The sequence below is a fragment of the Micropterus dolomieu genome, linkage group LG06, assembly GCF_021292245.1.
Source record: "Micropterus dolomieu isolate WLL.071019.BEF.003 ecotype Adirondacks linkage group LG06, ASM2129224v1, whole genome shotgun sequence".
In the NCBI taxonomy this organism is placed as follows: Eukaryota; Metazoa; Chordata; class Actinopteri; order Centrarchiformes; family Centrarchidae; genus Micropterus; species Micropterus dolomieu.
The window spans coordinates 8,342,548-8,364,781 of record NC_060155.1 but is presented as its reverse complement, the minus strand read 5'-3'; the positions used below and the strand labels follow the sequence as shown (position 1 = coordinate 8,364,781).

At 40.5% G+C, this 22,234-nt stretch overlaps 1 protein-coding gene across 8 annotated transcripts in view; it reads left to right on the top strand.

The window, feature by feature from the left end:
* ptprma (protein tyrosine phosphatase receptor type Ma) overlaps positions 1–22,234 on the top strand; it is a 157,271-nt gene that overhangs the window by 93,102 nt on the left and 41,935 nt on the right. For 5 of the 8 annotated variants that reach the window (XM_046052202.1, XM_046052201.1, XM_046052198.1 and 2 more), the window contains 6 exons: positions 3,279–3,552; positions 6,100–6,136; positions 7,012–7,086; positions 8,563–8,698; positions 10,035–10,064; positions 20,067–20,344. In XM_046052202.1, coding sequence (XP_045908158.1) covers positions 3,279–3,552; positions 6,100–6,136; positions 7,012–7,086; positions 8,563–8,698; positions 10,035–10,064; positions 20,067–20,344 — 830 coding nt within the window. The remainder of the gene's footprint in view (positions 1–3,278; positions 3,553–6,099; positions 6,137–7,011; positions 7,087–8,562; positions 8,699–10,034; positions 10,065–20,066; positions 20,345–22,234) is intronic. The other 3 variants (XM_046052206.1, XM_046052203.1, XM_046052200.1) reach the window with 2 other exon arrangements.

Genomic DNA, 22,234 nt, shown 5'->3' with positions numbered 1-22,234 from the left:
TTTTTTTGTTGCTCATTCATGTCATACTGAATCAAGAATATGACTAAATGACTGGTTTGTCAAAATGACTCATAATGTAAATTGTGAAGTCAGCATGAGGTGACAAGGTGTCAGCAGCTCAAAGGCACATTAACATTACAGCAGTAATTAAAGAAAAAAGCAATCGTTACATTTTGAAATCGCCAATGTTAAACTCTCGAGTCCGTTTTACATTTTATAAGTATTTGAGTGGAAGGTAGTATTTTCACCAAGGTAGGGTGCTTCTTTAAATATTTTATGGGCATACAGCAAGTTACTGCTGAAAAATGCTTTAAGTGAAACCTGTAAAGTGGGTATTATTGTCGCAATCACTTACAAAGATGAACAAAACATTTTTATTAAATTGCAAATTTATTGTGAGTTAGTTTTTTTAGTTTCTTGCTGCAGTGAATATTCTGTGGAGGAGAAGCAGTGGTTTATATTTCCGCGTTACAAGCGTTCTTACCCTTGGAGCCTCATAGCCTTTGGCGCTTGATATTTTGCCTGAGGAAAGGAAGTCCTATTCACACTGTGTCTATCATTAACTCATGGCACAGCCACATCATCATATCATAAGGAGCCACCCGGGGGGGAGCCAGCTTTTGTTTTTATTTCACTATCTGCAGATTGATTTGGAATATAAAGTACCAATATGAGCAAGCTCTGAGTGAGTGTACATTGCTACAGCACAGCAAACACAAAGGCATTGTTATTGTGGCCATAATTTGTACTAGGCATAGCTGATTTCTAAAATAACAATATAGACACAGGAATATATCATAAAACAATAGTTATTGTTTGTCCAGTGGTGGGTACTGTTATATGATTGACAGCATACATAATTTTAAATACTCTATCTTCCCATCGTAACTCACATCACATCTAGAGTGTTTTGGATGAGGCACCTCATCACTCATTTCTCTGCCGCTCTGCAGCTACTTAAGGGGGCTCCCATGTACAGTCTCCACCTGCCCTTTGACCTCTGCTCTCAATAGGGGACAGTAATTAAAGGCTGATTTCTCCTGCAGACTCTCAGCAGGATTAAATAGTCCATCACCTCCCAACCCAGCTCTAAATAGGCGAGCTCTAAGGAATTGGGACACACCCACCAAGAGCAAAGGGGGGTTTTCTAATGACACTGCAAGCACCTTATGATAAACTGTAGGGTTAAAGAGCACATGCTGTACACACAAGGGGACACGTAATCATCCAGTACCATCCACGGGGAACAATTGATCATCTCCAGGGCTGTTTGTACTGTGACTATACAGTTTAAGAGTACAGCCACTACAGCACAGATTTTTTTGACAAAGATATTTTTTCTAGTTGTTGTTCTAATAATGTGGGCGATGGGAGATGTTCAGTGTATTACAGCATCCTTTTTATATGGCATGGTACAATTAAATGAAAGATTAGATAAATACAAATGCTTAGGAGTGCAAGGGTTATTTGCGAAATAGAATTTTTCGGCTTAACCTTTATACTAAAGTGTGGCAACCATCTCATTTATAATATTCAGTCTCGCACACTAATAGTTTTTGTTTCGCAACAAGCATGGATTAGTTCCACTATAAGCGGATAAAAATATTACTAGGTGTTTACCTGCGTTTTCCGCATGTTGTGTGATGCTGTCTCCATTGTGTCGGAATCTGCTCGCTCATTAGTTAGAGCATGCACACAAGCACTAACTTCTGATGGTAAGGTTGCACTCTGATACCTCACCGCTAGTGGCCGCTAAAAACTACATATAGCCTCTGTAATCCTAAACTATAAACTAATCAATCTTATGCGATCAGCACTGCTGGAAGCTGTTTCTTTCGTACAAAGGAAAATGGTGTGCTGTACACAAGTGAGTCTGCATCTTGGGAAAGTGAGTGTATTGAGTAGTAGCCCACATATGTGTCCTTGTGCATGTGCATGATACAAAAAGAAAACGTGGACCCATTCTTCATTACGACCCATAGTGCTACAAATAGTTTTAAAAAATAACTCCACAGGCTGTAAATAAAAATTCACAAATGTGTAAATGAAATCGGCTTTCCAAAACTAGAGAACCAGAGCATGTCACATCCTAATATTCATTCATTCATTCATTCATACATATCTTCATACATTCATTCATTGAGCAGTGTAGCTTTGCTCCATCTTCTGTAATAATAACTTCTTTTGGAAATGGAACGCTAGTCCCCCAATCATGGCTGGTTATTCTCCGTGGCGGCTGTAAACAGACTCTTTGTCACTCAGCAACTCAATAGATTTAACAGGTGGATGTGAGATGCATACTAACGTGAACGTCTATAAGACAGTCAGTCTCCTGCTCAAGCTAAGTGGCCGGCTCAGAGACAATGTCATCTCTGTCAGAGGCACAGAGGGCTGCAGTTTTGATCTAGCTAAACACAAGGCTCTGATGGAGAGGAAATGGAAAGAGCCGTTAACCTTTTCAGTAGATGAATAATGAAAATGCAAATAACATGAGGCCCTGTCCTGTGTCACTGCTCATTTATCTTGCATTGTATTTTGTTCAGTCTATCCTGTCACTTGGATAAGCAATTGAATTTGTTTTGGAGTTCTTGTTTGATGATTTAAGAAAAAGAAGTGTTTATGACCACAGAAGACATCATTAACTATTTTATACTACTCTACTCTTTAAAGAATTTTTTACTTTTACTTGCAAATGAACAGTTTCTTTTTATTTACTCCATACTTTTGGCGACAAAGTCTGGTGCCATTATTGGTAAAAGTTTCTTGCCCTTACTCTTCCTATATGTGCTTGACCCCATGTGTAGCACCGTGTAAGCTGTTCAATTCTTGCCTTTAGCATTCAGATTTTGTTCTAACTTTTATATACCAAAATAAATCAAAGAATGATTTCAAAATATGCATTTTTTTTTTTAGATCTCTTCTAGACCGTAAACATTCATCTCTGTTTCTGCTGACTGTATGCACAAAGATGTTTTGTTGAAAAGGAAACTGCCAGGGAACTTAATGTTCACACACATTCTTGTCATGTATTCATAATGTATCTTGAGATGAGCACATATACCTGATCATGCACCATATCATAGTAGGTACAGAGAAATTCATTCAAAATCTCTTCTATCCGACGTCTAAATAAAGAATCATTTCTAGAGACTTGGTGCACTATGGTGCACCATTCATAAAGAAGCAATTTGTCTACTTTCGCCTGCATTGCCAACTGTGTTCTGAAAGCGCCCCTTTGGCCCGTTGGAGTCTGTTCATTCTGATTCTTGTGTTTGCAGTGTTTACCAGGTGGTGGTGGAGGAGGAACGTCCACGCAGAGCACGAGGCACAGCAGAAATCCTGCGCTGCTACCCAGTTCCCATTCACTTCCAGAACGCCACACTCCTGAACTCCCAGTACTACTTCACTGCTCAGTTCCCTGCCGCCGGCATCCACTCGCCCCAGCCCTTCACTGTGGGGGACAACAAGACCTATAACGGCTACTGGAACGCCCCTCTTCTGCCTCAGAAAAGCTACAGCATCTATTACCAGGCTGTCAGTACAGCCAACGGGGTGGGTGCTTCTGAAGTTTTTATTTTATTCATGCAGTTTCAGTTACTAGTGCAATGTTGTGTTTCCAAATAGATGTGTTTTGAAAAAGCTGTGTTCTCTTTGTTACCATGCATAATCACAAAATATGATATATTGTTACAGATTAAACAAACAGTACCTTCTTAATCACTGATGACATTTAAAAGCTGCGTATACATTTCTTGATCAGTAACAATAATCTACTGATATAATGCATGATAATATTAGACTCTCCATAATGAGTGCTTTTACATTTGTTAGTGTTTGTTTGTTGATACTACTTCAGCATTTTAAGTAGAATTTTAAATGCAGGACCTTTACTTGTAATGGAGTATCTCATTACAGTACAATTATTGTACTTTTAATTAAGTAAAGGACCTCAATACTTCTTCCACCACTGCTTGCAACCAAATAACAAATGAGATGACAGAGAGAGGCAAAAAATACCACTTGTTAGTCTTACGTACTCTAGATTACATGTTGTGTGTTGCATACCAGTTTGACATTTTTTTTGACAGCATGTAGCACAGTCGTGAGAGCGTTTAATTTGTTTACTAGATTAAATGAAGCACAACCACTGACAAAATAATACCACATCAAACTGAATGTGGTTTGTGAAGGTAGATTTTATTTTTTTATGTTTATAGATTTTCTAGAGGACTTACTGTAACATATTTCCTAGTCAAACAGTGCCTCTCTTTTTTTCAAATCATATGCATAGCAGCTTTAAAGTGTACATGAAACAATGCAAAATATAATGGTGGATTTAATGAGAATGAAGGGCTGCAAGACAGATTGATTGACTAGGTGACTGAAGTGGCTGAGTGCAGAAGTCTCTGACTCTACACAGTAGCTGCTCACACAGGCAGACACATGCACGCAGCAGCACAATTGCATTTGGCCTCTGCTAGATGTGTCAGTACTCTGCTGGGGTGCACCAACAGCACTGTCTGCACCCTTAATAGGCTACAGCAGGGTCAAGCGTGGAATGCTGTGCTCTCTATGCGGTGACATGCTCTTTCCCTCCATTACTGTTGCCCTGTTTGCCTGCCTTTTCCAATGGAGCTTTATGCCAAATGCCAGACAAGCCTTTGATCAACGGCATTTAAGAGAGCCAGTCTTCCCAGCGGCAGTTAAGCGTGGGAGGCAGGCAACAACAACGGGGTTACCGATCGTACAGGTCACAGCCTCTGTCATCAAGTGGCACTTGGCGGGGCCCTCTCTCCACGGAGCTGCGGCAGACAGCTCAATGGTGACTTCAAGAGCCCCACTGATTGTGGTCCTGAATGAGAATCACCATAAACAGCCTCCTTGAGTAACACCAGCACGTCTTTAAGGAGGCAAAAGAAATAACACGTGCAGCGGGGCTGAATCCAATTAGCGAGTTTGCTCTTGAGAGTAAAACATTGCCGGTCTGAAACTTTCCAGGGCGAATCAGTGAGTGTTGTGAATTCACTGGTAGTTCTCTTCCTTGAACAAACAAAATGAAAGAGTCCCTTGTTGACATACAATAAAACTGACATTATTTTTATATTCAGTGTTTTGATTTACAGTGGCCAAATGCACTCTCTTTCATTAAGCCGTCACTGTCAATGGATCGTACTGCAAGCTTTAATTAATGTCTAATGATGTTGGAGTGATTTGTTTGGGCCTCTTAAACAAAATTAGCACTTAGAGAAGGTGAGTGCCATCCATACCTAGAATTCTTTCAGCCTTCTATTCAAATAAAAATCTAATATAATTTCCTGTAATGTTGCCTTTAACAAAGGACCGTCTGACAGCTTAAAAGCTGCAGTAACGTGAATACACATGCACCCAGGATCACATGAACATTAATGCTTTTTCTCTTTCTCTCTTTTCCTCGTGGCCTCTAAATGCCATCTCCCCCATGTGTGCTCATTGCTCATTGGACAGCTTGGCTGGGTCAAGCACAGGGACACAGCACTCATGTCTTTTGTTCTGTATTACTCATTGCCTCCCTGTTCCTGTCTGCGTCCTTTTTCCTGTTCGCCAGACCGTTGTTGACAACAAACTTTTCTGCCAACAGCGAGAGCAGGGTTGTTGGGGTTTTTTTTTTATGTTGTTGAAGGCTGTTGTCAGAGCCGAAACTCCATTACATATTCAGAAAGACTCCCTGACGTGTCATTTTGGAACCCCGCATGCTGGGTTGGTGTCGCTTGTCACAGGGCTCTGGTTTCTCCACAGTGGCTGACCACCTTGAGCCGCAGGCTGCCGACAGATCGCTGTTGGCTGACAAATCAGCAGCTCAGCACCACTAATCTGTGCTGTAGGCCCTCTCGCCTAACTGCGTTTTGTGTCACAGTCATTGAGCTCAACAGATGATAGGGGACAGCGTAGAACTGGCTGAGCTGTTTTGTTGGAACCATGGGTTCTTAGATAGGTGTTGTTGCTTCCATAAGTGTGTGTCTTTGTGTGTGTATCTTTTTCTGTGCGTGTATGTCATAATAGTCATTGATTCTTTTCTTTTTCTTCCTTCCTTTCCTCCTTTTAATTTATCTTTTTGTACAGGAGACCAAAATTGACTGTGTTCGAGTAGCCACCAAAGGTAGGAATAGATTCACATCAGATTGTGTGAATGAGGATGTTTCCTATATGTAGTTCCTAATATCACTGGCACAAGATTTGTGAGAACTAACAAAATTAACATGTTTTTAAATGAAAGTCACCGAAGTATAAACTGACACATCACATCTTGAAACTCCCAACTTTAGTAAGTTTGTTAGCTTTAATTTGTACCCTTTGTAAGTGTCTTAAGAGATGAAATCGTGTGATATGATCTTCACATGTTCTTGGTCAATACATTGACCATGAACATGTGTTTATTCATGACAGGGAGGCAGCCTGTGTGCCCGTTGAGGTCTGTAGGCACTTAGCTATGCTGCCTGTGCACCCTGCTCTACACATTAAAGGTGATGAAGTCTAAGCGCTATCGATCCGGGAGCAGAATTGATAAGGCCGGAGGGATCCATAGTCACACTCCCTTCTGGGCCATTAGGAGGCCCCGTCACATGCCCACGACAATCTTGTATATTGTGGACTTAGCATGCGGCTCCGCTATGGATTTCTTGTGGATTTCCAGATATCTCCATCTACATGGCTCAATGGACTGAAGTAAAATAGCACGTACTAGAAGTAGAATTATCATATAAGCGACTTATCACCTGGAGGGATACATTTTAATGCACTGTGTTAGGCTCACTAAGATATGAACTTTTGTGACATGACTGCTGTTGCTAACTTGGCAAAACAAACTGCCAAATGCTTTCTAATACAGTAATGGTTGTCTTTGTCTGGCTCAATGTTGCATGATGGTGGGAACTGTTGGTGTGGCTGTTTTCTGCTTCAGTGTGGCCTCTCTCTCTCTCTCTCTCTCTGTCTCTCTCGACTGCATGCAATCCTGGATCCACTGACTCTACTCAGCCGCCATACTCGTGACTCAGCTCACAACCCCCTACATCCGCATCGCCCCAGCGGCCGGTGACAACCAACTAACAGGTCAGACCCGTAGCTTTCTGCACATTCTGTGACCTGGTTTTACCCACTACATGTTTAATGTGGCGGCCATACTGACGATTCCCTCAACAGGAAAACAAACAAGTGAAATATTGCATGTGTGTGTGGTTCCTGCTGTTTGCATATAATCAACGTGATTAAAACAAAGTTTCCCAGACATTGTCTTCTACCTTCATCTTCTCAGCATTACTGGACATGAAAGACCTGTTTGAGGTGCGATTGTCATTTGATGTGTCAGTGTTGGAGATTTTTGGCAGGAGTTAATCCCCTTTCATGAATATTTCTCATTATTTCTGGGAGATTAAGTGTTGGTTGCTGCAGTTGTGACAACTGTAAGCACACAATAGGATGATGAAGTGCTCAACATGAAGATCTTGAGAATTTTCGGGAGTGTAGCATTTAACTATTAAGATTCTGCTCAGTTTCTTCTTGTGTGTGCAGCTGCAGATTCTCTCAGGCTGGAATTGAAGAGTACTGACTTGTGGCAGCGAACATACAGCATTCACAGCTCAAATGGGGATTTGTTACTGACAGCATTTCTGTAAGATTAGCCTGTAACAATATATTGGGACAAAATCAGCTCCATCAGTCCAGACGTGATTGTTAATATGTCACCGGTCTTGAAAATCCTCCACACCTCTGCCTTAAAAACTTACATCTAAATAAAGGCCTGGCTATTGAAAGAACAATATGTCACAACCAGCTTGGCGAAGATATTTACTTTTTTGATAGGGAGAGAAATAGCAACGCTGAGGAGGGAAGGAAACCCGCTTTAACAGATTTGTCTGACATACAATTTATCATTCTAAATTTACCCCTGGTGACAAGGAATAATGGTGGTGTTCAGGTGGACAGTTGCCATTCCAGCGACGTTGCTTTCCTTTAAAGTGCCTCTTATCACTTCCCATGGAGCAGATGCTGTTAAAACAAGACGTTTTTCCCCCTCTCCCTCTCTCTTTGTGTCTCTCGTTGTTGGCTATCTCTTCCCGAGCTGATATTTAATGTTTTGGTTATTTCAGGCTTTTTTTATCTTCTTGGGTATTATCTTTCCCGCCCCGCATCCTACATTTTTCTACAGCCCAGCAACCATTTGCCCCAAGCATGATTAACCAAGGGTAAAGATGGTGCGCACTTATCTCTCCCAGTGCAGCTTGATTCACAGAGCGCTGATGTCCACTAAGGACGGAACTAAAGGTGGAGTCGTCAGGACAATAGGGAGTCACTTACTTTCAAAATAAACATTACTCTAAGCCAGTGCAAGTGTATTGATATTTATTGTCCACAGAATGCAACAGAATATCAGTGTATTGATTAATCAACCTCAATCCTGCACACAGTCAAATTGATGAGAGGAAATACTGAAAATATGGATGTGCACTCTGCTGTTTGGTTCATGTAGAACAATAGCAAACATTTTTTTTTATTTGTTTGATTTTTATGGATTGTGATGTTTTTCAGGAGCAGCCACCCACAAACCTGATGCGGTAGAACCGGAGAAACAAACGGACCACACGGTGAAGATTGCTGGGGTCATCGCTGGCATCCTCCTCTTTGTCATAATTTTCTTAGGAGTGGTACTCCTCATGAAGAAAAGGTAGGCTTTTTTTCTTACTTGCTGAAATACTACTTTTTGTGGAAGAAGTTGAACTTACTTGCAGAGTGCTCATAAATAAGTAGTTTTATCATTTTGTATATTTCTCCCTCAAACGGTAGTATTGTCAGCGTGGTAGTAAATAATTAATTTGATTATGTTGATACGCCCCATTAAGGCTGTTTACAGCCATGAGATACAGTGTGCCATGAAAAATTAATCCGTTTCCAAGGCACCCTCAAACAAATGCACGGCGCTTCAATGACACTGGAATGGGAATAGGAAAAATGTTTTTGAGGCTTATGGTATGGAGAGAGGCGGGGAGGAGATAAGAAAGAAAATATGATGAAAGGCTCAAAAGGAAAGAGGATGGCTGCATAGCTGAAGGCTAAGTTTACATTAGCACAGGACCCCATACTGGAGAGAGGTCCTCTGTACATATCCCAGCAATCAGGGGAGCTAAAGCTCAGCAAATATCCCACACCCTTTTGTCCACACCAAGGCTTGAAATAACACAATGTCAGTTTCTGCAGAGATTTCGTCACAAGTTGGTTTCTTTTTAATATCTCAATTGTGAAGTGCAAGGACAAAAGAAATTCCCAGTTAAACTTGTATCAACTGTACTTTACTGTACTTTAATGTTAGCTTGTCTTGAATTCAAGAGTAAAGGTCAGCACAGTGGATGGAGTAGATGAAGCTGAGAGGGAAGGCAGAGTTGTGTGCTAATATAATTACTATATTCCATATTTATTTTTGAAAGTAATGTAAGAATCTTCATTTTCTACAGCAGGACCTGTCTGTGTAGTACAGCAATCAGTGGGTAGGTTTGAAAATCAGCAGACAGAAATGAAATTGTTTTCAATTAGCCTTAATCAAACCAGAGATGGAGATGACTTCATTGGTTGAATTATGTGTAATTTAATGTTACCAACAGGGAATCAGAGTTGTGTTTAGACATTCAAACGACTCATTAAGTTTCAACCTTGGAGGTCAGATATGGTAATTTTGATAGGTGTATAAAATGATGTGTTCATAAAAGGGGGGGTTTAGTGACAGTATGGTTGCCTCTGATTTACGTTCTGTAGACATGCAAGAGAGAGTAGTGAGTTCTTCTGTACCGTACTGAGGCCCCCCCGCCCTTGCAAAGCATGACATGACTCCAAGCGATCACCTTTGCCCTCATGATCACTAGTTTACCTCCACGTATGCCACCATATCTGATTTTGTTCATTTCTACTCTTTTTTCAAACATTAATATATTTTTACTTTTTCTTTCCTTTTCATTCCATCCCCTCCCCCTCCTCCACTGCTTAAATCCTACCACCACCCCAATCGGCAGAAGAACCTATCACTCCTACACTTACTACCTGTAAGTAACCACTTTGTGTAATGTTAGTGCCATGCTTCTCACCCACACACTGTTTCCCATGCATGCAAAGAGCCATGTCATCCTCCTCCTGCCCAGAGCTATTACAGAGGCCCAACTGTAATCTCTGCTGGAGGAATGGAGGACGCCACTCCAATGCATCTCCACATGATGAGCACATCATACTGTATGTCACATTGGCACGACTTCTGATGAAAGCACGCAGATGCAGCTACACCCCCACAAAATAAACCTGCCCCACGAAATAAACCTGCCACTGAGATGTTATTGCAGACATAATTTCTGCAAGACTTTAAGGAGTTTGTTTATCAAATGATGAACTAAACTGCCTTAATGATTGTACGGCTGCCAAGCTCATCTTGTGAAAGAAAAAAAAATCAATGCAGGAGCTACTGCATTTTTACTGAGTGTGAATTTTTCATTTGCCTCCAATGATTTCATCTCTGTTGACTTGTCAAAGTTAGATTTTTTGAAGTGCCTATCACAGTGCATCTATGCTTTAGTTGTGCCCAGAACTTCAATGAGCTAGTCCAAATATTTCACATACATCCTGCAAATGCCAAAGAAAAAGCATTCCGTGGGATTGACCGTATTTATAGCTATTTCACTGAAAATGTAAGCATGAGCTAACATGTTGACATAACGAATTTGGCTCCATGTGCATGTGATAATTTCTGTCTCTACCCCTACTCCATCCTCTCACTCTGTCGTTAAACCATCTCAGCTCTCATGCTTTTTCTTCCCATTTTTTTTTTCCAAGCATGTTTTTTGGGTTATTGCATTGATTCTCTGGTGATGGTGGAGTTGTGTCTTTAGCTGACAAGACGTTTGCATCACTACTGAACGAGACGATGTGATCACAGAATAACCTCGTTTCTATTTAGATGTCTCCAACATCATAAAACAATAGCCGCCGCGCTGCTTTATTGAGATGATTCCAAATCACACCTGAATGGTAAAGAAGCTTATTCTGCAGCTCTGCCTTCCCTGTTGTAGCTCATAGCTCCCTCTGCACTGTCTTTGTGATGGATGCCGACTAATCTGTCTTGAGATGACTGTGATCATAGGACAGAATGGAGGCTGCCTGACATCAAAGAACATCTCAGAATACACCTGGAGATAATACTACTCTGCGTGTCACTCATGTTAGATCACAGCTGTCTTGAATGGAAAACCCCAATGACTGTGGTGTGAGTGGTGCTGTCAAAGCTGAGCGCACACAATGGCCGAGCTAAAGAGGAAGGGATAAGGTTGTCAGTGAAACAATCAAAATATCACTTTTGTGTTTTTGTTATTTTACCTGCCAAAAGTGTCACTGTTTTCCACATGAGTGCTCAAGTTCCACAAGTTAGGGATTTAATAGCTTATTTTCAAACGTCTCTTGGTGATGTGTTATATGTCCATTTAAAGAACATTAGAGATTAAAGAAGTGTTTGTTTGGAGGCCTGTTTGCTTTGATTGGTAGGATGTAGGTAAACTAGATTGGATATCCTGGCTCCAAACAATTAACAGGATGCACTTTGCTTATTCCACCTTGTGAAGAACGTGTTACAGGTCTCAATCAAAAATGTAAAATGCAAGTCTCCTTCACTTGGTAGCCACATGAATATCTTTCTTCAGATATGCACCTTCTCTCATTTCCTCTGTCTCTCCTTCACTTCCTTCCATCCCCCCTTCTGTTCCCTCCTCCTTCCTTCTCCCTTCTATTGATGATGCATCACTTCCCAGTAGGCTTGCACATTGATAGAGAATCATCCTCACTCAACTCATTAGTGTAACACTACTGACAATGACCCCCGATGAAGACCTATGTCAGTCTCAACACATTTATTTTAGATACATATTGCCATGGAAAATAAAGGCATTTTAATTTTGCACAAACCCTCGTGCCTCGTTTTTGATGGAGGCCATATTCCACCCATGCAATGAACCCTTCACATAATGGAATAAGCACAGTACACCTGCAGTCGCCAAAGAGCACCTGTGTATGATCCCCACAAAGACCTAGCTGCGCTTCTACTCCGTCGTCTTCACTTAGCAGGATGCGTTTGAGCAGTTAAGCCAAATCACAGGCTTTACGAAGTCCGTTCAAAAATGCATTTATTTGTGACATCAACAGCCCATGTTTTTCCATGTTTTTCTGCAGTGTCATGTGTCAAAATGAATCTGGAGTTTACTGCTAAGAGCAGAAATGAGGGAGAGTGGGCTGCAAATGTGACTGTGACTCCTCTCTGAAGCGGGCAAGATAACACTATAATATACAGTTAGATAAGATGAAGGATTAATGACCTATTTTTGGGAAATGTGCCATGACGGCTGCAAATACTAATAGATAATAAAACATGCTTAAGACGTAATTTAAATCGCAGGCATGTCTGTAACAAGTAACACTGTCCCCTGCACAACGTCTATAATGGATGATAAACAGTAATGGCTCCATAACGTTTTTACATGCAAGATGCCTATTATGTATGCTAGAAGATGTAATACATTAATACAAAATGTAAAACTCACTTGGCATGTGAACAAATTTAGTGATGTTTTTATAGATTTGTGTTTTTTCACCTAGACCTCTACTCTTGCTGTTTATCATCAGTGTATGGGCCTACGACACACTGCAAGCAAATTGTTTGCAAGTACTGTGATGTAGAGACAGAGTTCAGCTAAAACTTTATGGATGAAAGATACATTTGTTACAGATTAATAACTCACTACTCTGGAAATCTTGCTCCTGTCTATGTTGATAAGCTGGTAAGGGGAACACTGAAGCTGTGTTTACTGGCTTCTCCCTGAAGGAACTGCACATGTGTAACTCCCAACAAAGATCATTTAGAGACAAGATGTATCACTCCATAGCTAAATCAAAGTGTTATACACAGGGTGAAAAGAGGAGCTTCAGCAATGTGCAGTATGACAAAAAATATGGTGTTTTTTGAAAATTAAACCATGTAAACCTGTTCTGGTGCAACCCCTAAATAACCTCTTTGACAAAAAATAGTAATAACTTTTCACACATCCGGATGTTCAACACTAGGCTTGCATCACCAAGTAAAACCAAGATAATTCTCGGCAAGGCCATTAAAAGGTGATACAGCTGTGCATCATAAGTAATTGACTTTTAAAATTATGCTGCATCGGGCAAGGATGTCCCCTTTAATAATACAACTCGCCATCCTCTCATCTTCTCTTTATCTCTGTCTCTTGTGTCATACATGGTAGCCAAAAGAAAGCAATTCAACTGAGGGAAACACAGGAGAGTGATATCTAGGAAGGACCTCAATTTGCACCTTGAGGTGTTCAGGTGAAAGTGTTGCATCTCATTATAAAGGCGCTCTGTAGCGTTGGTTCTCTAGTCTTCTTAACCCTAGTGTACTACTCTCAGAGAGTCTAAGCTCAGATCATGAGCAAATTTAACTAATATGTTGCATATAGCCAAAGTCTATATTGTGAAATTAATTACAGACTACATTCTTAAGATTCTCTAGAGCCTTCTCTGAAGTGCTCATCTGCAGTTCTGATAACAGCCTTGTTGCCAGCCATGAGATTACAAAACCTCTATGATTGATGAACACCATTAATTCTCTCATGCATTCATCAAAGTCTTTTAAAGGCATGAGAACATCCTGTGGTTGCCAAAATATGCACTTTAGGTATATTACCAGAGGTGACTGCGGGGGCTAGCACGCAACACAACATCAGTCGGGGCACTCATTAGGGATGCAGTTACATGTGTGATCAAATATGACTGTCCTTTAATCGGGTAGCCATACCGGCTGCTGTGCCTGCTGTGCTGGTGCTGGGGAGATAGAGATCAATTGGCATAGGACAAGGATTGTGATTGGGTCTTTATTCCCGTGAGAGTTTGATTAATCCATCAAGGAGCCGGCATGTTAAATACAAGCGCACAATTACTCTTTCACTTTCTCACTGATGATGCTTGTGCAACGCTCCTCAAACCGCAAGTATATGATTTGACTGAGTAGATTTCTTTCATATAGTTAACCAGTATATTTTCTTAATGTCCGCCCTACAACTCGAGAATTTTTCAAATTGAACTAGAAAACAACAAACATTTGAAATATTTGGATTATGCAGCTGGACAGAAAAATGGTGGTTGCACGTTAGATACTGTTCTAATAGACACTTTTGTCTGCAAGTGAATTGAATCTAGACACTCATCTGTTTCCTGCAGTATCAAACCAATGTTGGCCTTTGACTAAATTAGTTCAAGACATGTGACCCAATGGGAACCTCCAGGTCTGAAAAGTAAAGCCAATGTGTAACAGACCTGACAAAGCATAAATTCATATGTTTGTCAGTTTGATACGTTTATTATTATTTAATCACAGCAAAGTGTTTACTTTGGGTTCATAAAGCTGTAGTAATGGCGAGTTGTGTTTATTCACGTTATCGCGTTAAAATCGCCTTCTTGCGTTGTGTGTGAACACTTGCAGCGAATGTACTCACGCGAGTAAAGTGTCGCGAGGTGAAAATTCGCGTTTGGTCTGAATACGGCATAAGTGCCTTAAACCTGCAGTCTTTCTAATGGCCAGCAGGGGACGACTCCACTGGTTGCAAAAAGAAGTCTGATTGTATAGAAGTCTATGACAAAACGAGCTTACTTCCTATTTGATTTATTACCTCAGTAAACACATTTATGCTTTTAATCGCTAGTTTCAAGTCTTTTTCAATATAGAATTATGTTCAGATGTTCATTTTGTAAATTATGATCCCGTTTAGAGTAAATTAAATGATTAAACATGGTACACTTTAGGGCGTGACTCCCTTGTGATTGAGAAGTCTCTTCCACGGCGACCTGTCAAGCGTAGCAGTGCGTATCCCTCCCCAGCTCCACTCTCTCGGCCAACATAAAAACTGCACAAATTACACAGCAGTTTAATTTTCATGCACATTTAATTTTATTATTCTTTGTTTAAAGTTGCTCTAATTAATATTTTTAAATTAATAGTGGATAAAGTGCCTACGTCTAGAATTATCACTCTACTCTACTGAAAAACTTTACATTTACATTAGATTTACATTTACTCATTTGGCAGACTCTTTTATCCAAAGCAACTTACATTTGAGAACCAACATACAAGCATCAATAAAGCATCGATACAGTAAGAGATCTACAACATTCGCATTCATTTAGAGTTGTTTTTCAAGTCCAGTTTTCACTCTCTTTTAGCTATGTTTTTGGTCTAACAACTCTTGCGTTTGGAAATAAGCATGTCTGCTATGGCTGAAAAGTGACGCTATGAGAGCGAACCAATACAGTGAAGTTACAGGGTGGACAGTTTAACAATGAGCTGAAACTTGCTATACAGCTCTGTAAAGCCAAAGGGTGCTGCACATTCAAATGATAATTCTTTGTCGCATTCTTTGTCCTCTGTCGCATTGTCACATTGTTTTTTTTTACATTATCATATGATACATTCATCTCATCTCAAACTCACACTATAGCTGCTTTAATAAACTCACTTGTAGAGCCTTTATTTACTAAAGAGCCAGGTATTTTGCTTAGGACTTGGTGGAAACCAAAACAGAGGTATAAGGAGAATGATTATTAGAGTTGTTACACTTTGATGATTGTTGGTGTTTTATTGTATCAGCTCATAAAAAAACGTTTTATTCAGAGTGATATGTTTAATTTCCACCTGGCAGGTGGCCACTTATATCATAAATCCCTGAAGATATGATGAGTGCAGACATTTTATTGAGTGGCCCCAATGGTAAACAGACCTGTATGCCACTGTCTCTGCTGTAATTAATTCAACTCCTGCAGTGTAATATCAAAAAGAGAAACAAGCAAAAGTCCTAATAGAATCAGCTGCTGTTGGTATTTGTAATTTACTTTTAATATCTAAATAGCTTCCTTTTTACTGAAAGCCTGCACAGGGACATATAAATCATCGTCCGCATTCTTTATAAATCTTACTTTTCATAATCACCTCCACTGCACTCAGTGTCAGAATGGGAGGCCTACAAAATGTACCATGTATAACACAATGTGCTCCGGGCAAACACCTTCATTAAACCTTACAAGTCGAACATGCGGCAAGAATCACATTAATTGGTACAAGCCTTGCAGATTTTTGCACCTACAAGCTCTGAATGTTGATGAGGAAGGGGAAAGAGGAAGAGCAGCTCGAGCAGAGCGAAGGGATGTCATGCACGGAATAATGAAGCTTAAACGCATACATTTTAAAATGATGTGTCATTTGCAAAACATCTGTCTGTCACAGTTTGGCACTTTACACAGTAGCTCTCATCAGCTTCTTAACTACATACAATATGTAAATGCTCCGTACTTGTATAGCGCCTTTCTAGTCTTTTCGACTACTCAAAGCGCTTTTACACTACATCTGCATTCACCAGTCACACACATTCATACACTGAGCCTAAGTGCTCAAACGGAAACTAACATTCACACTCACTCATACACTGGCGGAATAGCCGCCAGGGGCAATTCGGGGTTCAGTATCTTGCCCAAGGACACTTCGACACGCAACCAGGGGGAGCCAGGGTTAACAGCCAACCCGCTCTACCTCCTGAGCCACAGCCGCCCAATACCACTGCAATAGAGGAAAATTTACTTTTGGTAGAAGCATACATGTTTATTCTTGTGACAATAAGATGCAGTTGGATTTAAACCAAAGTAAAGTATATTTAGTTACCAGTAAATAAAATAGTAGACTTTATTAACCTAGCCATAGTGTAGGAACAAGGTGACCAGAGAACAAAAACAGATTCATGTAAGTTCTTCAGTCAAAATAAGAATGTTAGAGGCATAACACCCAACACTATTTGTTGGGTTTACAATACATGTATTATATGAAGTAAATGTAATGTTCCATTTTCATGGTCATCCTGCACTGTACAAGGCTCCACATGCTGCTGCTGTTGCTTTAGTACGTCTTTCTTGAAGGACACTCTCCATTTTATATAATTTTTTTGCTTAAAAGAACAGTTTTGTAGGTCGATGAAACAATCAAGTTAGCAGAACATCACTGAATAGAGTCTGCATTCAGTCCGCTGTTTCTCCTACTAAAGTAAATAAACAGCCAGAAGAATGGATATATAATGGATGGACAGACAACATCACTGAAGAATGTGTTAAAGATGGAGAGAAGTTTCAAATGAGACGGTGCAAACAACCACTGAAATGCCCCCACTAGGTTAATCAAAGACGCCTCTGTTGCCCCTCCCAGCTGCGTGTCAGTCATCTAACATGCGCGCACACACATCCATGCATCGCGGATGTGTGTAGATCGTCTAATGAAGCCTTCTTTGTCCCAGTGTCACAAGGTTTAGGCTGCTCCAGTGCTGAAATGAGGCCCACCATGCTGAGCTTGAGGTTTTGAAGCCCTTGTTTTAGAAGTTGCAGCAGCGTCACCTCCCACAGAACAGACATTCTGGCAAACACGCAGGCATACAATCCGTGCAGCTTTCTTTTTGTTGTAGCTGAACTCATGGAGTTAGGAGCTCTGCTCACTAAGATCCTAGACATGCCAGGGCTGTCATATACTGAACTGCAGGCAATCTCTCTAATGAGAGTTGCCTAATATAGTTACCTCCAGTGTTTGCTCAGCCTTTATTTCTACAAACACCTCTGCCATCTGTGTGTGTCATCCCCATTCATATGCACATTCAATACTGCTCAAAGAAATGTGTGATTTTATTGTCAAACATGCAGGCAAAAAATCATTCTGATACATTTTGGGGGGGTAATCTTTTCACATGGAGCTTTACGCTAACTATCAGGGGATATGACAAATGATTACATTCATCACAATGCACAAACACTCTACTGTACACTTTCTTGTACTATCTCTGTCAGCACATCAGACCCTGTGATATAGTCATCTATCATAAAATTTTCCCTTCCTACAAATGAGGAGAAAATAGCATGCCAATTAATCTTCATCTAACACCCATGGTGCCTAGCAAACACCCCAGTATGGCTGGTGCTTTCCTCATTTTGGCACTGGTGTCCGCACTGCCTCGTTTATCTCCATCTCTCGTGCTACAGCTGTTACACAGGCCAGGAAAGTGGGAATCTAAGTCTTAACAGAGGCAGGAATAAGAACAGTGATACAGTATTAAAACCTGGATTATAGTGGTTCTTAATAGTCTTCTCCATGAGTGCACACAGTGCCGAATCAGTCTTAATATTGCCTGGGGCACATACAGCTCCCCCTCCCCATTCACGCTCTTTACTATTACAATATGACGCTATAACAGAAAAAAAAGAGACAAGATTGCCATTTTGTTCCCGGCTCTAATTGCAGATTAAAGACAAAAAGTGGGTCCGGCAGATGAAAATGTCACTACTTTGTCACTTTGCTTCTGAAGAACAGATCCACTATTAGCCTCACGTCGCGGCCTTCAGAGCAAATGACTGTTTGAAGGCAGCAGGGGCCTGTTGCCATATGGCACGAGACAGCGACAAAATTGAATAAACAGAGGAGATTTGCGAAAACAAAGCAGCAGGAGTGCATCATTAGACAGCAGTTGTCCGTGAGCGAGACTGCAATTCAAATAGGCAGAGGGGTCACACAGAGAGTAACAAAGTGCGAGGATCAGTATGAGGGCTGCCATAGTTAATTCTTACACTGCTCGCTCCCCTCCAGCTATAGAGCAGTGGCAGACATCAGATATGCCACAGATATGCTACAGTATGACCCCGCTCAAGCTGTTTTCTTATGCATGTGGCTCCTATCTGGGCTGTCAGAGTCAGCTTCAGAACAGCCATTGTAGGACATTTTAGTAGGGTCAGGTGTTATAATAATAAAGAGAAACTGGTTTGGACTCGAAACTCAAACTTTCCAAACCATCATTGCAGCTAATGCTTTCATCAGTGATTTGTGAACTTTTTAAGTTGAAACAAATTCAAGACTGTCATAGAAATGTCTGACATAGAGCAGGTTTTAAGGAAAAGGTGTAAGAACATAGACATGTTTAATCACATGTATTACAGTTTCTAAATAACAAGAAAAGTCAGAAAAAATAAATACATTTAAAAAATGTACTAATGTACTAAAGAAGAAGTAAAGTTTAAAAAATGGTTGGTCTCTCCAGTCGCTCATTTCAGCTGTTTGAGGGGCAATTCCTAAACTAAAAAGTTATTTATTGGTATTTACACTCAGTTGCCACTTTATAACGCTTACAGTCTGACACAAAAGTCAAATGTTTTCATACACTTAATAAACAGTTCATGATGCTTATCGCCCGAATGCTGCTGCTGCAACAGAAGCTTGTGACCCTCGGATTTGCGTTTTGACCAGGGGCGAGCAGCAAGCCCTGGTCACAAGACCTTAATGTCTCACCTGGTGTAAAATGGGTTAATAATTCATTAATATATCCATTGGCCATATTGTGGACAGCTTTATCGGATTTCTCTATCAGTCAGGAAGGTGAAGCCATGACAGGGGAGCGCTGCAGCTGCTTTTACATAAGAAGAATCAGTCTGGAATATGCGTGTGCATACATGTGGATTTGTGCGTGTGTGTGTGTATGCGTGTGTGTGTGTGTGTGTGTGTGTGTGTGTGTGTGTGTGTTCCTCTGCGTGTTTACTCTGTACACAATGCTTTAATGGTGTTTGATCAGGAGTAGATTGCTTGTAGGCTCCAGCACATCAGCTCAAAGTAGGTCAATAAAAGCAGGTTGACTGTTTCAGTTCACCGTTCACAACTCTAATTCTTCCTCCCTCAAATACTATAGCTAATTTTAAATCATCAAGGCTACTGATGTATTTGGGTTAGGGTGTCACACCTTTCCACATTCTCAAGGATTTATATTTCGCTGCTTGAAAAAGTATCTGGAGTCTAATATCAACCTAATGTGACCAGAGCGCGGGGCACGTTAGCTCGGCCATCTCATTACATCTATGAGTCATGGCTACCAGAATGATATCAGATCAATTCAGGAACATTCTTGTTTTTGTCTGATTGTTTGTTTTTATTCCTTCCTCTTACACAGGAAATTGGCCAAGAAGCGTAAGGAGACGCTGAACAGCACCCGCCAGGAGATGACAGTGATGGTCAACTCCATGGACAAGAGCTACACAGAGCAGGGCACCAACTGTGACGAGGCGCTGTCCTTCATGGACACACACAGCCACACGCTGAACACCCGCAGCGAGTGCGCGCTCACGCTCAACGGCCGCAGCGAGTGCGCCCTCACTCTCAACGGCCGCAGCGAGTGCGCCCTCACGCTCAACGGCCGCAGCGAGTGCGCCCTCACTCTCAACGGCCGAGGTAAGACCTTCCTGCATCAGCCTACCTGCCTTTTACAGTCACACACACACCAAGCATGGTGGAAGCAATTTATTTTGTTTGGTCAGGTGAGAAAGAAATCAGACTTGACTGCACAGGAAATATTCACACTGGGAAAACCTAAAAATGTGAGTCTTGGTCCTCTTCCAAGTAAATTTGTGGATTTAGGAAAACAGTTAAAAAAACAACCCAAACCTCAAACTTGGTATTAAATTCTCATTTGCAGTGTAAAAATATCTGTTAGTTGAATATTTGTTTTGACTCCCCCTACAAGAATATCTCAAAATTTTCAGAAATACAGGAATAAAAACTCAGTGTGAGACCAAATGACTTTTCATGATCGTTAGCATGACAAAGGTGGGTTTTATTGCCTTTTGTGTCATTTACCACTACCCGTTGCATAAATTAGTGTTAAAATTTTATTTTTCATGAAGATCTGTCTTAATCTCTCTTTTCTTTGGTCTGGTTTTGCCTTCCTCTGACTGAGGCTTTGTGCAATCTGTGCAAATGATTTGACAGTAATTTTGTAGCTTTTGAAAAATTACCCGTTGCTACCAGTGCTGGTGGTAGTCAGTAGGGAACCGGCTTGTGCAAAACAGTTCAACAGAATTTACTTTCATTTGACGATAAAGACTTTGATATGATTTTCAGAAAGATTGTTTAATTTTTTTTCTTCAACAAGAGATTTGTTCTCTTCACTAGCCCTCAAGCGTTTGTTCTACCCTTCTTACACATTTCCCTTTTCAAATTTCTTTAGTTTCTCTAATTCATTTTTGTTAAGTTAACTAAAAGTAAATTTAAATCAGCAATATTAATAATTTACTATTAGGATTCTGTTGCCCATACCTGCACTATACTATAGTTGTATAGCTATAAATACCCTGAAGGGACTCTTGTCTTTTAATCAATAATCAAGGCTGACACGCCTGTTTAGAACTCAGAACTGTTCAGTTTCCAATTCAAAGAGGAAACACACAACACATACTGGATGGGTTCTTGTGTGATAACCTAGTAATTTTCCTTGTCCCAGGTTAAACTTAATACTTTGTTGATGGACAGCTCAGCTAAGTCTGCACCCAGGGCTTGACCTGGTATAATCCCAGTCAAAACCATCAGATTAAAACTCCACAGCAGCTTCTGTCTCCGCACCCCTGCAGGGAATGAGCCCCAAAGATGCTCTGACCTTGATTAACTGTCTGTTAGTTTGGATGTTCAAACCTGGCCCTGTGTCTGCTAGCGCAAATTATATAAATGCATTACATTTTACTCTGCTTATCAGTGTAATGCCTTCAATACTGTACCTAAGCCCTCTCACGCTCTCCTTGACCTTATATGACTGTCTCCAGTATCATTTTGGCTCAAAACATCATGGTTGACAGATCATTGTCTTGAACTCCATTAGCATGCAGTTGGCTCTGTTGATGTTGCATGAGGAGACCTTATTCTGTTAAGAGGGACGGGGGGGTTGACATCTACTGTATTGCTCTACTCTGGTACATCAATAGTAGTAATGGAAAGTCAGTTAGCGTATTTACTATTTAGTTTTGATATGCTACTTTACACTTACTGTATACAGCTATATTTGCTAGTCTATATCACCACATTTCTTTCAGCTAGTTACTACTTACTTTTACTGCATATTAAGATTGTACATACAAATCAGTTGAATATCTTGTATGTAATATGTTGTATCCTTATCAATTAAAAGAGCCAGCTGTATATAAAGTAGTTATAATTAGATAATAATAATAATAATAGTAATAATATTTTTTTTTAAAAACACAATGCAACCCTGGGGACCATTCCGCTGCCTGGTGAATACTTGTGTACTTCTGAATATTTTCTGGTTGATCAATCAGTTAATTGACAGAA